Source organism: Austrofundulus limnaeus, unplaced genomic scaffold, assembly GCF_001266775.1.
Source record: "Austrofundulus limnaeus strain Quisiro unplaced genomic scaffold, Austrofundulus_limnaeus-1.0 Scaffold28, whole genome shotgun sequence".
Taxonomy (NCBI): Eukaryota; Metazoa; Chordata; class Actinopteri; order Cyprinodontiformes; family Rivulidae; genus Austrofundulus; species Austrofundulus limnaeus.
Window position 1 is genome coordinate 970,169 of NW_013952430.1, and position 12,711 is coordinate 982,879.

General features: G+C 39.6%; 1 protein-coding gene across 1 annotated transcript in view; it reads right to left on the reverse strand.

Annotated features, from left to right (window-relative positions):
• LOC106515323 (helicase with zinc finger domain 2) overlaps positions 1 to 12,711 on the reverse strand; it is a 40,737-nt gene that overhangs the window by 9,595 nt on the left and 18,431 nt on the right. Inside the window, exons 5-12 of the mRNA XM_014005040.1 lie at positions 11,299 to 11,810; positions 10,583 to 11,221; positions 6,861 to 7,659; positions 6,394 to 6,469; positions 2,855 to 6,245; positions 2,636 to 2,721; positions 2,342 to 2,479; positions 2,109 to 2,264 (exon numbers count right to left, since the gene is read on the reverse strand). Coding sequence (XP_013860494.1) covers positions 2,109 to 2,264; positions 2,342 to 2,479; positions 2,636 to 2,721; positions 2,855 to 6,245; positions 6,394 to 6,469; positions 6,861 to 7,659; positions 10,583 to 11,221; positions 11,299 to 11,810 — 5,797 coding nt within the window. The remainder of the gene's footprint in view (positions 1 to 2,108; positions 2,265 to 2,341; positions 2,480 to 2,635; positions 2,722 to 2,854; positions 6,246 to 6,393; positions 6,470 to 6,860; positions 7,660 to 10,582; positions 11,222 to 11,298; positions 11,811 to 12,711) is intronic.

A 12,711-nucleotide genomic window follows, 5' to 3' on the forward strand; every position in this document is an offset into this window, starting at 1 on the left:
CCCTCTGACTGCTGCAGGGGCGTGTCTTAGAGAGAGGTTTATATATCAGGACACAACTGCTGTGACGAAACTGTGCAGAACCACGTCACAGCGGAGAGCCGTTAACCAATATGTAAATTAGCCTGCAGTACCACTGCTCCACCCATGTGCGCAGCAAAAAGACGTTTTTAGACCAAATATTACAGATTTGAACAAATACACACAAAAACATCAAAATTAGCACAGAAACAGTACTATATAACATTTTAGACACATTCTAGACAGTTTATCAGCTAAAAAAAGTTAATTTTGGGGTAAGTTACTCTTTAAGGTAAGGTCAATTTGTACATCTGCCAAGTTGTACCTCCAATTTGTACGCTGCATAGAGCTGGGCGTTGTACCAACTAGTTATTTTAAGTAATTTTATTTTTTTTTATGATGTGAATTTTCTGCATTTAAAATAGCCAAATCAACCTTCAGAAAGTCGCACCCACCACTAAACTGTTTCATGAGGGACATTTTTTCTGGATAATTCGCACATGCAGGAAACAGAGCAGCGCACAGGGCAAGCTAGTACAGTTGGTTTTGTCTCAATTCAGGGGTTCCAGCAGCACATGTAGACCTTGGCCCATGTTGGCCATACCCTACGTAAAAAACCCTTATATGTAAATAAACAAAAAACAATAATTTGGGTTTAGCTCCAGTACTTGTAGTTGCTTTATATTTAGCATCTCATTGCAACATAAATTTCAGTTCAAGTTGCTAAACGTACATTAAAAAGTAAATTTGCATTCTTTTGGGTTTAGAGGGCATTAAAAATTAAATATGTTTGCTAATATCACCTAGCTGTGGTGGCCATGTTTAATTGGGTTGACTCAAAAAGATATTCAGTCGTACATGTTAAAATAATGATAACTTTTCTGAGAATTTCTTTAAAATCTGTGCAGCGCTTCATTAGACATTTTGCTAACAGACAGAGTCAAAAACGCTACTCTGTATTAAAACCTGGAGTCTGGCACCATCAGGTGGTTCTTCTGACACAAACCAGCTGCTTCACTTCAGGAGTGTAAGCGAGGCTGAAAGTTCAAGGATCAGTGGGTGTGGTGGGCTTTCCTGCCTTTAATCAGGCCTGAGGCCTGGAGAGTGACTGGGGACGATGGGCCACAACATGCGCTGGCTGGGATCGGTGGTGGCTGGGGTACAAGGACTGGCTGGAGACCAGGGGCGGTGAAGCTTGGAGAGTGGCTGGGGATGGCAGGACATGGCGTGCACCAGTGGTGAGCGGTGGTGGCTCGGGGACGAGGAAAGATGCTTCGACACCTTGCCTCGGTGTGAGGAGGGCCTGGTAATGGAGTACATTTACTTGAGCACTGTACTTAAATACATTTTTTGAGTTTCTTTACTTGAGTAATTATTTTTTGGGGAACTTATGACTTTCACTCCACTACATTTCAAAGACAAATATTGTACTTTTGACTCCACTACATTCTAGGAAGTTTTTAGTTACTTGTTACTTTTGGTTCAGCATAGCTTTGTAATCAGCTGTTGCTGTTTTTCTTTCTTGAAATGCAATTGGACACACTATGTTCCTCACACGGGGAACCAGTCACAGTCGTAGCTCACACTTGGGGTAGATTTGAAATGACATCATCTTCATTAACAGTCGCAAGCTGAGCCTGAGCTCCACCTTCATTTCAAACAGAACCCAGCAATGGAGACGATTGAAGAGAGTAGAGAAACCAGCGCACCCATGACCATACACCAGAGTGTAAAAAGAACTCTCCTGTTGGTTTGAGATTTTAGGACTGAAAAATAGTTTGTATCATTTTAAACCTCTTCACTCTGAAAACAATACAGCAATGGACTGATATTAGAAAAATTTAATTAGCACTTTTGAATACTTAAGTATGTATTTCAGTACTTTAACTTGTGGATATTTTTGACCGAATAACTTTTATTTGTAGTTGTGTCGATTTGACCATGAGTATCAATACTTTTACACAAGTACRAGAGTTGAGTACTTTGTCCACCACTGACTATATTGTGACCACAGCTCCAAAAGTTTGATTTGGCAGAGATACAAGGTGACCTGGAACCAAGATTAAACTTCAACTCAGAAAGAAACATACCTGCAACAACATCAACAGACTTGTTGGATGGACCACAGTAGAGAATCACTTCTTTTTTGTCTCTGTCCTTTGGATCATTAAGCTGTCTTTGGTTTTCAGAGTTCAATTCAAAAAACCAGTACACTATGTAAACACCTACTACCGTCTTCCCAGTTCCTGTTAAGTAAATAAATATTAGGAAATAAAATAAACATGAGGTAATGGTGTATACATTAAGGTGTTTTTGCTCTTACCAGGTGGTCCCTGTATAAGTGTGAAGGTGTTGTTTAGAGCAGTTGCCACAGCATTACACTGGCTGTCATTAAGCACTGGAAGGTCAGCTGGTAACCTTGTTCTGTTAACTTGTGCTTTTAGCATAGGTCTTTGTAAAACTGCAAAAATAAAACAGAAAATGTTTTGGGTCTAGTTGTAAAATGAAAGAATCTAACAAAACAGAAGAGAAAACTAAATATGAAAATGTTGTGTATCATTAAATGGATCTAAATGCTTAGAATTGGTTGCATTTGACTGATTAATATTGTCCTTACCCCTTTTTGGAATGCTTTTTCCAAGAGCTATTCTTACAACAAGGTCACACGCCGTTTTTAAATTGATGAGAGCAGCTTCTTTTCGACTACAGCAACGTAGAAAAAAACATTTATTGTGAACCAAGAAGACCAAGAAAATGTTTGTTAACCAAAATACATGTCCTGAGAAACCCCTTCTTTCCAAACATAAAAACATGCAAACTTATTGTGTGAACTTACATGTCAGGCAGAAGCTTTGGGATTATTTCAACAGTGAAACGAGTGTTTTTCTGAAAAACACACTGAGGAATAGTTTCCATTGGAAGATGGTTGATGTAGAACTCCACTTTCATTCCAGTTTTATTTTTGTCATCCACATTAAATGTGACACCATGTGCCACCCATGTGAACACTTTTGGGTCCACTACAGCAAAGTGTTCTGGGTTATAATTTGAAGGCAACTTCAGACCTCTTTTCCGTATGCAGAGTAAGCACTTGGCAAGGTTGCATTCAATAGCCCAGTCCTTGATCCATTCCTTGAGTAAAAAGAACTCTCCTGTTGGTTTGCCTTCCTGTTGCTGTTTAAAGCTTACCACCAGGTTCTCAATGGTAATGCTGTCACTTTCATCTACTGCAGTGGCAGCAGATTCCATCTTGCAAAGTGGTCCCCAAACCCTGGTATATTGCTCTGTGTCCCGATAGTCAACCTTTGATGGCTCGTCTGCATTTTTGGAGAAGCATTTGATAGGATTGTGGACATGGTCCACACAAATCTCAAATTTTGGTCTGATGTGCACCAACTGAACAATGGGCATTGGGCTGCCTCGTTTGATTTCTGATGTCATTTGAACTTGAATGGTGACACCTGGGTGCAGCTGAAGAAATATGTCAACCCAGTGTTCACTTTCTTCGTCTGGTACTTCCGATGTGTTCTTTAGGGAAAGAGGAGGCACTAATGGTTGGGGAGAAACAATTTCCTTTGCTTTAACACCCATTAAAAGATCTTTTGCATAATCAACTTTTCCCTTTTCAATTGCTTCAGTTACAGCATTCCATACTGTAAGTGGAAGTTCAACGCAGGGATCACTGTTTGGCATCATATTCAGCTCTTGGTGAATTTGCATGGAGTCAACTGCGTAGATCCGTCTTTTCCATTTGAGAGTGATAGTTTCTTTGTTCTTGATTGGTTGGTCTTCCAACTGTAACTCGTTGTACATGATTGACTGACTCAAACGAAATATGTCCTTGTTGAAAGGAAATGACACTTTAAAACTATCTTCTTCCTGATCTACATGCACAACTAAGGCTAGCTTTGGTGCGTTCTGCTTCTGTGTGCTCACTGCATAGAATTTCTGTTCAGCATATTGTTCAAACTCTCTGCTTTTCTTTTGGTTTGTCTCAAACTGATGACACAAATCTGTGATCTCGTCTCTAGTGTAGTAGTGACTCGTGTTACAAATGGCTGAGTGCAAGAGTCTCTGCAAGATGACATCCATGTATCTCCTTATAGGTGAGGAGGCCTGTGTGTATCTTTTCAACCCGAGAGAATAATGCCCAACATCTGCTTCGGGTGAGGAGTTTGAGCGGATAACATAAGATTTACTGTAGCAGCGTTTGAACTGATCAATGACTGTTTGGAGTGTAGGGTGAATGTCATCTGCAGCCACCAGGTCCACCATTTTGTCTGTATCATCTGCTTTGGCAGCTGACAGAATGTCTTTCCAAACTTCTTTGAGGAGGCGGAAACTTTGAATGGTTGGGATTTGTTTGTCAAGTTCAACTTTGTGTCGCACATGAAAAGACAATGGTATTAACTCTTTACATTTGTCCTTGAATTCTTCCACCTTCTCAGGAAGTGGGCTTGCTTGACAACGAAGTGGAGTGTAAGACATGGTTTGGTTGGATCTAACCAATGTTTCTGATGCATATCTGTTAAACAACACACTCAGTTCTTCAATCATCAGATGAGCTTTACGTTTTCCAGGCAACCTGTCTTTATCAGGCTGAGAATAAGCCCAGTCAACAAGTCTGACTTTCCTTTGAGCTTTAGCAAAACAATAAGCCACAGCAACACAGTCCTCCACTGTACTGAAATTTGTATTCTCTTTATATTTTCTAGTAATGATCTCTTCTGCTTCTTCGTACGTCAACTGCTTGTTGGATTTGATATGAGAAAGCTGAAATCTCTTGTCAACAATTTCATTTTTCTCTTTTTCCACTGTGAGCATCAGAGAAACCACCCTGCGTTTTTGATTTGGCAAAAGACTGAAGAGGTTTGTGCTCAAGTCTTGAGGGAACATATGAATAGGATTTTCTCCTTTAGGATAATGTGAACATCCACGGTCATTTGCATCCTTATCCAGTTTACTACGTGGAATCACAAAACTCGCCACATCAGAAATATGGATTCCCAACTCGTAACGATTTCCAATATCCCTGATGCTGATGGCATCATCCAAATCTTTTGCTCCCGCTGGATCGACAGTGAATGTGAAGCCTTTCAGTTCGTCCTTTCTGCGTGCATCATCTTCTTCTGCTTTGGAGAGACCTTCATTTGTTTCACATTGTGTGTGTGAAACATCAAATTGATTTTTCAAGAGCCAAAGCCTGTCATTAAAAGGGCCAGTGTTTGGGAGAACAGCAGTGACATTACCCAGTGGAGAAAAGCATCCCTCTTTCCAGCCAATCACTTGCACTAAAAATACACAGCCTCTAACTTCTTTTAGATGCTTAAATCCAATCAGTGTCCAAGAATCAGAAGTTTTCTCCCATAATGGAATAAAGTTGCGTTGCCTTTTGAAGATCATGATGCTCACTCTAGGCTGACTTTTTTTGATAGGCATCATCATTCTTCGTAAAAATTTGCTATCAGAAACCAGTCTTCTCTTGTTGTAATCTTCATCCTCAAGAAAGCACAAACATTCACGGGCAGATTCATCTGCCTTGACAATTCCAATCACTCTGGCTGTTTGCTTCATTGATGCTGTTTGTATGACCACTTCATCTCCAGTGAAGGCCTTACCCACATTTGCCCTTCCTTGAATCCTTGTTTGTGTGTAGGTATTCTGAAATGGTACGACATAGCCTTTGTTGTGTGACTCCTTGACAAACTTTCCTCTTTTGTACATCTTTGGTTGATTTTCACACAACTCCAAGAGATCGTTTGGATTAGTAGAACCTTTGTACGGCTCTCTCCACTTCCAGTGATTTAAGTCTTTTAATCCCGAACTTTCTTCATCTGAACTATATTCTGTTTCCAGCTGTTCATACTCATCTTTTAACTCTTGCAGAATTGCATCAGTGACAGTGTTGTCCTCATCCACATCCTCAGCCCTTTGGAACCTGGCTGTTTCCATTACATCTTTTTCAAAGAAATCTTTGGTGTAATGCTGTGTGGCAACATTGTTAGTACTGATGCAGTGGTCTATAAAGCTCTTCCAGATTCTTGAGCATTTTCCAAAGCAACAAAGTGCAGCTGCATCTCCAACTACAACCACATGAGACTGCGCTCTTGTCATTGCGGTATTCAGCACACGGGCATCGTTAAACAGCGGCAGACCAGACAGGTTTGACTCTTTGAGGCTGTCACGTGTTTGCACAGCTGTCATTATGACTGCTCTGAACTGTTTGCCTGTGGATACATGAAAAATAATTTCACTTAGTAAAATGATGGTGAAATCCAAGTTACACTAAAATAATTGTGCAGTTACTCCAACCTTCCTTTATTTCTCATGTAATGGACAATCATGCAAGAATAACTAAAGCCAGAATAAAATTACCTTGCACGTTTGCAAGAGTTTCAACGTTGACTTCCGAAAGACCTTTCCTTGAAAGCGCAGTTCGAATTCGTCGAACCTGACAGACATAACAAAAATTGAGTTGTTACAACATTTACCATGATGATATTGTAAACTAATGCATTTAACCTGAAAACCTATAGGATTCACACATACAGCATGTAAAATACAGTATTAGCATTTTATGGGCATCCCAAATGTAATGAACTGTAGTGAACTGTCATGAAAGACTTTCCCATTATCTGTAAACACCCATACTGCCTCTTAAAAACAGAATTTTGTGAGCTTTGCATCAAGATTTATGTGCAAATAAGTTAAGTAACCCATAATTCAGTTCCATAATATAGTTATTTGGAATCACCATTGCTAAAGCCTAAAATGCCTAATGTATGTGTGAATCCTTACTTTATGTAAATTGGATGTTTGAGACAAAGCAGAAATGTTTCTACCTGAGAACCTTCTGACAGAACACAAATGGAACTTAGGTTTATGGTCCCCCAGGTTGCTGGCCAGTTTTGGTGAATGTCCTTCACAACTTGAACCACTTCAGTGACCTCTTGATTGTTATACCAAGACATAGACTCCGTGTCCAAGTGGCAATCTCCCCTAACATGGTGAAACTTCAGAGCATGACCATTTTGGGGAGCTGGAATGTTTCCAGAAGCTTCGATGACATCGTTTTTACCCACGTAAAAATGGGTTGACACAAATTCCACAATTTCTTTGGTTGAGCGGTAGTTCTCACTAAAAATGATCCTGCTTTTCTGGGCAGCATTGCACTTCTGGCTTTGATAGTAATGGAACAAGCGAGTAAGAAGTGTGTAATCTGAACGATGGTGATCATCCACGGAGAAGAGCTGGGGTCCCATTTGCATGTGATCTCCAGCTAAAACAACTCTTGTGTTTGGCCCGGCGAGACTGAGAGCCGACAGAGCTTCACATTCTAGCATCTGAGAAGCTTCATCAATCAGAATGTGCGTGAAGAATCCCTCTGTAAGTTTTAGATCATGAAAATGTCTGGCCATGGATGTGGTAGTTATGACTACATTGTGGTTATCCAGGACAGCTTTTGTAGGTGGCAGAAAATTCTTTTTGTCTTCTGATAGAAAACTGTATTTCAAGGTAATCTCATCTGTGACAACCACAGCATTGCCTTGTTTGTTTGCTTTTATTCGTACTGGTCTCAGTTCATTGTTTTTCTTGCTGATAAATGGATGAAAGTGATCTCTGACATACAGGTCTGCAGAACTGAAAGATACAAACATAATAAAGTTTAAATGTCTTCACACAGTTCAAGTAAATGTCTCTGCATGTCAGCTCAATTCAGTTCAATCCATTTCAATTCAATTAAATTCAGTTCAATTCAGTTTATTTATATAGTGCCAAGTCACAACATACGTCGTCTCATGACACTGTACACAAATAACAATTTAAAGAAGTCGTCTGTCTTCTTACACATTTTATTGATTTTTGTTCATGCAACTTGTGCATTAAGCTTGAAAAGTTGCTGCTGCTGTCAAGTACAAATAATGTTTGTAATACTTAAATGAAAAATCTGTTTTTGTATTAAATTACTAAAATATATATTCTGCTAAAATAAAGGTTTCTAACAATTGTTGCAAAAAGTTAACAATTTACATATTTACATACATGGGAAAAAAGAAGTCTACAGAGTGTAAACACAAAAGGGATCCATGATTAGTTGTAACATTAGACTTTATTTGATAAACATATATTTTAAATATAAAATAAAGACTGTAAAAATACTGTAGGCTGTTCAGTTTTGTAAATTTTTAAAAAATATATTTTAACGCAGACTGAGCCATTTTATTTACACACAAAGCATACTGGGTAAATTATGATGTTGATGAGTGCTCGGTATGAGGCTGCTAGCGAGCTATATCCACGCTGAAGGTTAATCTTGGACAATATCTGACGGTTGACTCTTAAATGAAACCAGAGAGCGTTGACAGAGAGGAGAAGGTAGAAATGACTCAAACTGCAACTGAAAATGTGGACGGAGAACAAAAGAGCTGCTTTATGGAAGAAGAACCTCAGCTTAGCCTGTTAGCTTTAGTGCCGACGCTATATTGCCTAATATATATATTAGTTTGGCGCTAGTGTGACAAACTAACAAGCTAAACTGAGGTCCTCCATCCATATTTTCAGTTACAGGCTGAGTCATTTCTACCTTCTCCTCTCTGTCAACGCTCTCTGGTTTCATTTAAAAGGGCCGATCGTCAGATTTTGTCCAAGATTGGCAAAATTTTTCTAGCCCAGTTCTGGCTCACACAAGGGGCAGTTCAATTAGACTATGATCTAGACCAGGTCTATTCAACTGGCGACCCACGGGCCAGAGAGACAGAAGTTCGGCCCGCCAATTGGTTCATTCATCTCTTAAGCCCAGTCCCCCGGTTTTCTACATTAATTACTCTAAGTTCTTTTAGTTAAACATAGACACGTTTGGTATCTCCAGAAACGTCAGGATCTTGGCTAGAAGCTGGTAAAAAAAAAATCATTTCTATGTACATCTAAGACAGTTAAAACTTCAAGCAGATGAAGACAAAACTATGAAACTGAAAATAAAATTTGTTTAAAAAAGTTTGGCAAGTCAGAGATGTTAAAATATTATTTGTGTCAAATAGGAGGCATAATGTGTTCTTATTGTTTTTTATATTGTTTTATTATCACTGCTTTTATAGGGTTCTATATGTTGTATTCATGATTAAATGCAGCAAAATACACTATTTCAAAGGTAACAGATCTTTGTAATACTTGGTTTATTTACATAATGACTTTAATTGCTGGATGTTCGGCTCCTGAGCAGTTGGCCCGCAGTAATCGTGGCCCCTGGAGCAGTTTAGTTGAATAGCTCTGGTCTAGATCAATATAGAAGATGGATGTGGTCCAAATCAGGTGTCATACTCGCAACTGCTGGCATGGCAAGTAATTTGTCAACCGGATGTGAGCCAGGTCTGGTGATGATGGTACTGTTTTTATGATAGCATGCCACAACTGGCCCAGTTGTGTTTTGGTTTTGTGGTGCTGGCCCAAGCATGGACCACCTCTGGTAAAGTATATCTGGGTCATTCTTTCTCCAAGTGTTAAGGTGCTTGTGTCTTGTGTGAGCCAGAACAGGGCCAGACAGATTTTGCTATGTGGGGGTGGTGTGGGACTTCAGTAACTGTGCAGAAATAAATGTCTGAAAACTTGACTGAAATTGAATAGAGGCAGCAATGTTAAGAAAAGTGAACCAAAAATCCTATACAATGATGTGGAAAAAGGTTCTGCAAGCAATAGAAGCATGGGGTGTACTTAGTATTTCACACATTTTTATTCCATTTTGACTTTGTGCTTGTAAAAACTGGTATGGGTGGAATATGATGCATGTTTTTGAACACTTGAGATGAGATTTTAATTTAGAACCTGGTAAAGACCAGATCATTTTTATTTTGTCCTGATACAGAAAACCCTTGAATTGAAAGGAGGTGGTTGTTTATCATTTTGCTATGACCGTAAACTTATTTTTAACAGGTATTTTAACAATTTAATTATCATAATCTATCCAGGGCTATTCAACTAGTGACCAAAGTTCGGCCTGCCAATTGGTTTATTCATCTCTGAAGCCCAACCCCCCGGTTTTCTACTTTAATTACTTTTAGTTACACATAGACATGTTTGGTATGCACAGAAACACAAGAATTTTGGCTAGAAGCTGGTAAAAAAACATTTCTATAAACACTCGAGAGAGTTCAAACTACAAGCAGATGAAGATAAAATGATGAAGGTGAAAATAAAATTGGTTTAAAAATTTGGCAAGTCAGAGATGTCAAATTATTATTTGTCTCAAATAGGAGGCATAACATGTTCTTTTTGTTTTTGATAATGTTTAATTATCAATATTTAATAGGGTTCTGTATGTTGTATTCATGATTAAATGCAGCAAAATAAACTATTTCAAAGGTAACAGATCTTTGTAATACTTGGTTTATTTACATAATAAATTGAAATGCTCAATGTTCGGCCCCTCAGCAATTGACAGGCAGTAACTGTGGCCCCCGGAGCAATTTAGTTGAATAGCCCTGATCTCTATCAGCTCAAATGTGTCATGCTTTGCAGCATCTTTACACAAATCCATTTCATCAAGTACATACTGAAGAGTAAATGTTACCTGTTGGTGTGGGTGCAAATCAGCACTTTGTTCTGAGGGCGCTTTGAAAGCTCTCTGGCTGCTGTAGCCAGGGTGAAGGTTTTTCCTGTTCCGAAAGGTCCATAAATCAGGAGGGGTGCCACAGACTTTTTATCATCGCAGTCCCCCATAATAAAGCGAATTGCTGTCTGCTGCTTTGCGTTCAGGTTCTCAAAGGTGACGGTACTGATAGGAAGCTCACAGTTTCTGAGGTCCGGTAGAACTTTGGTAGTATCTGGAAGGAGGTCTATAGCTTTGTGCATGGTACAGAAGCTGTAGCGGTCCAGTTGAAACTGCACCTCCATCTCATACGATTCGTTCTTTTTGAGGGCCAGATCAGTGCAGCACTGTTTGGGCAGCTGTAAAATGATTTGGTTTCTGTTTGTTCCTTCTCGCAGGATGCTGGCTTCGTAAACCTTAGAGTTTGGTTGACTCGAGTTAAGTGGAGCTATCAGACCTGACTGGATGCTTCGTTTCAGTACTAGCCCCTCAGGGCTGTCAATTGTGAGGGTATGAGGAATTGAGACAGCACAGAACAGTTCTCCTGGAGGAGCAAAGTTCATGCCAAACGATGAGCTGGTCAACATAATCATTGTTGTAATTGTTCCACCAACATTTAGCCTAAAATAAAAAAGACAAAAAGAAATTTAGAGAAAAAAGTTTAAAAGCCTGTTGACAGATAAACATGAGGATTTTACCTGGAGATAATTTGGTCCTCAGCTAGCTCCTCGTTATACAGGAACTGGTGCATTCTTTCTCTGTAGTTATCTGGGGTCAGTGGTGTCTGTTTGTTGCAAGAAGGTTTGTAAAACAAGTTCATCTGTGGTGGCTTGTACTCCTTTAACAGCTCCTCGTGTTCCTCTGTCCTGAATGAACACGGGATTACAACCCTGTTCCCTCGATGCCAGCGCTCTGCACTTTTCAGCGTAGCTCCAGAATTTGAGATTAGCTGCTCACTGTCGTCTTGCGACGGCTGGCCTACCCTCACTCTGAGTTTCTTCAAGAGCACTGGTCTCATGTCAAAATCCAGCACCAACCACTGCTCGTACAAGCCTGGGTGTACAGACGTGAAAGACACGGTGATGGCGTAGCTTATGTCGTCACAAACGAACGCTTCACCTGACGAGTAGATGCAGAGCTCTGAAATGTCACCAAGGCTGAACGACGCTCCTGGTTCTTGCTTCAGCAATGCTACATGCACAAGCCGTCTCTGAGGAAACACAAGAGAGTCAGTTAGCAGGTGCTTAGAATAGCTTAAACTCTCTGGGGCATGAGGAAAAAAGAACTGGAGATTTTAGCTTGAAATTTCATGGACATTAGCAACTTCTTACATCACTTATGTGTAAATCAAAATATTTAATTCAAGAAATATGCAAATAGTATTTGGCAAGTCTTGGGCCACTTCATTTTCTTTACACTGGGTCAAATAACTGTTGGATCTTGTTTATTTTCTAAGTTTCAAACCACAAATAAATGAACAATCTCTGTTTTCATGACAGTTTCATCTCACCACAAACTATCAACCAAAAGTCCAGAAAAATCACATTATATAAAAGTTACAGATTGATATGCAAATTTAGTAAAATAGGTGTTTAATTCCATACGATCCAGCCAGAACTTTGACTCCCAAGGACTACCTGTGACCTTAAAGAACACAGGTAACAATCAACTAATCAATAAGTCACAAACGCTCGTGCTCTCAAGTTGTGTAGAAAGCGCACCTTTTCACAGAATCAATATCTTCCAACCTCTTCACCATAATAAGCATTACCAAAGAGCTGTTTAAGAATGTCCGAAACTAGATAGTACTGGGTGAGTCAAAACTCCTAGGACACCCTTTTATTTCAGAAATGAAAGGGAAACTAAAATAGCTGAATACCCCAACAAGTAATGGATGAGAAGGACCTGTCTTTTAAGCTATGTACCCTAACCATGGCCACCATCTTGAAAGCTGCCATATTGGATCAAAGTAAAATTGTCATGAAGCACATCATGGAAGACCAGAACTGTCTCAGAAATAGATTGCTGCAATAATTTGCAATATCTCTTGGGCCTGGGGCTGAACACACACACACACACACACACACACACACACACACACACACACACAC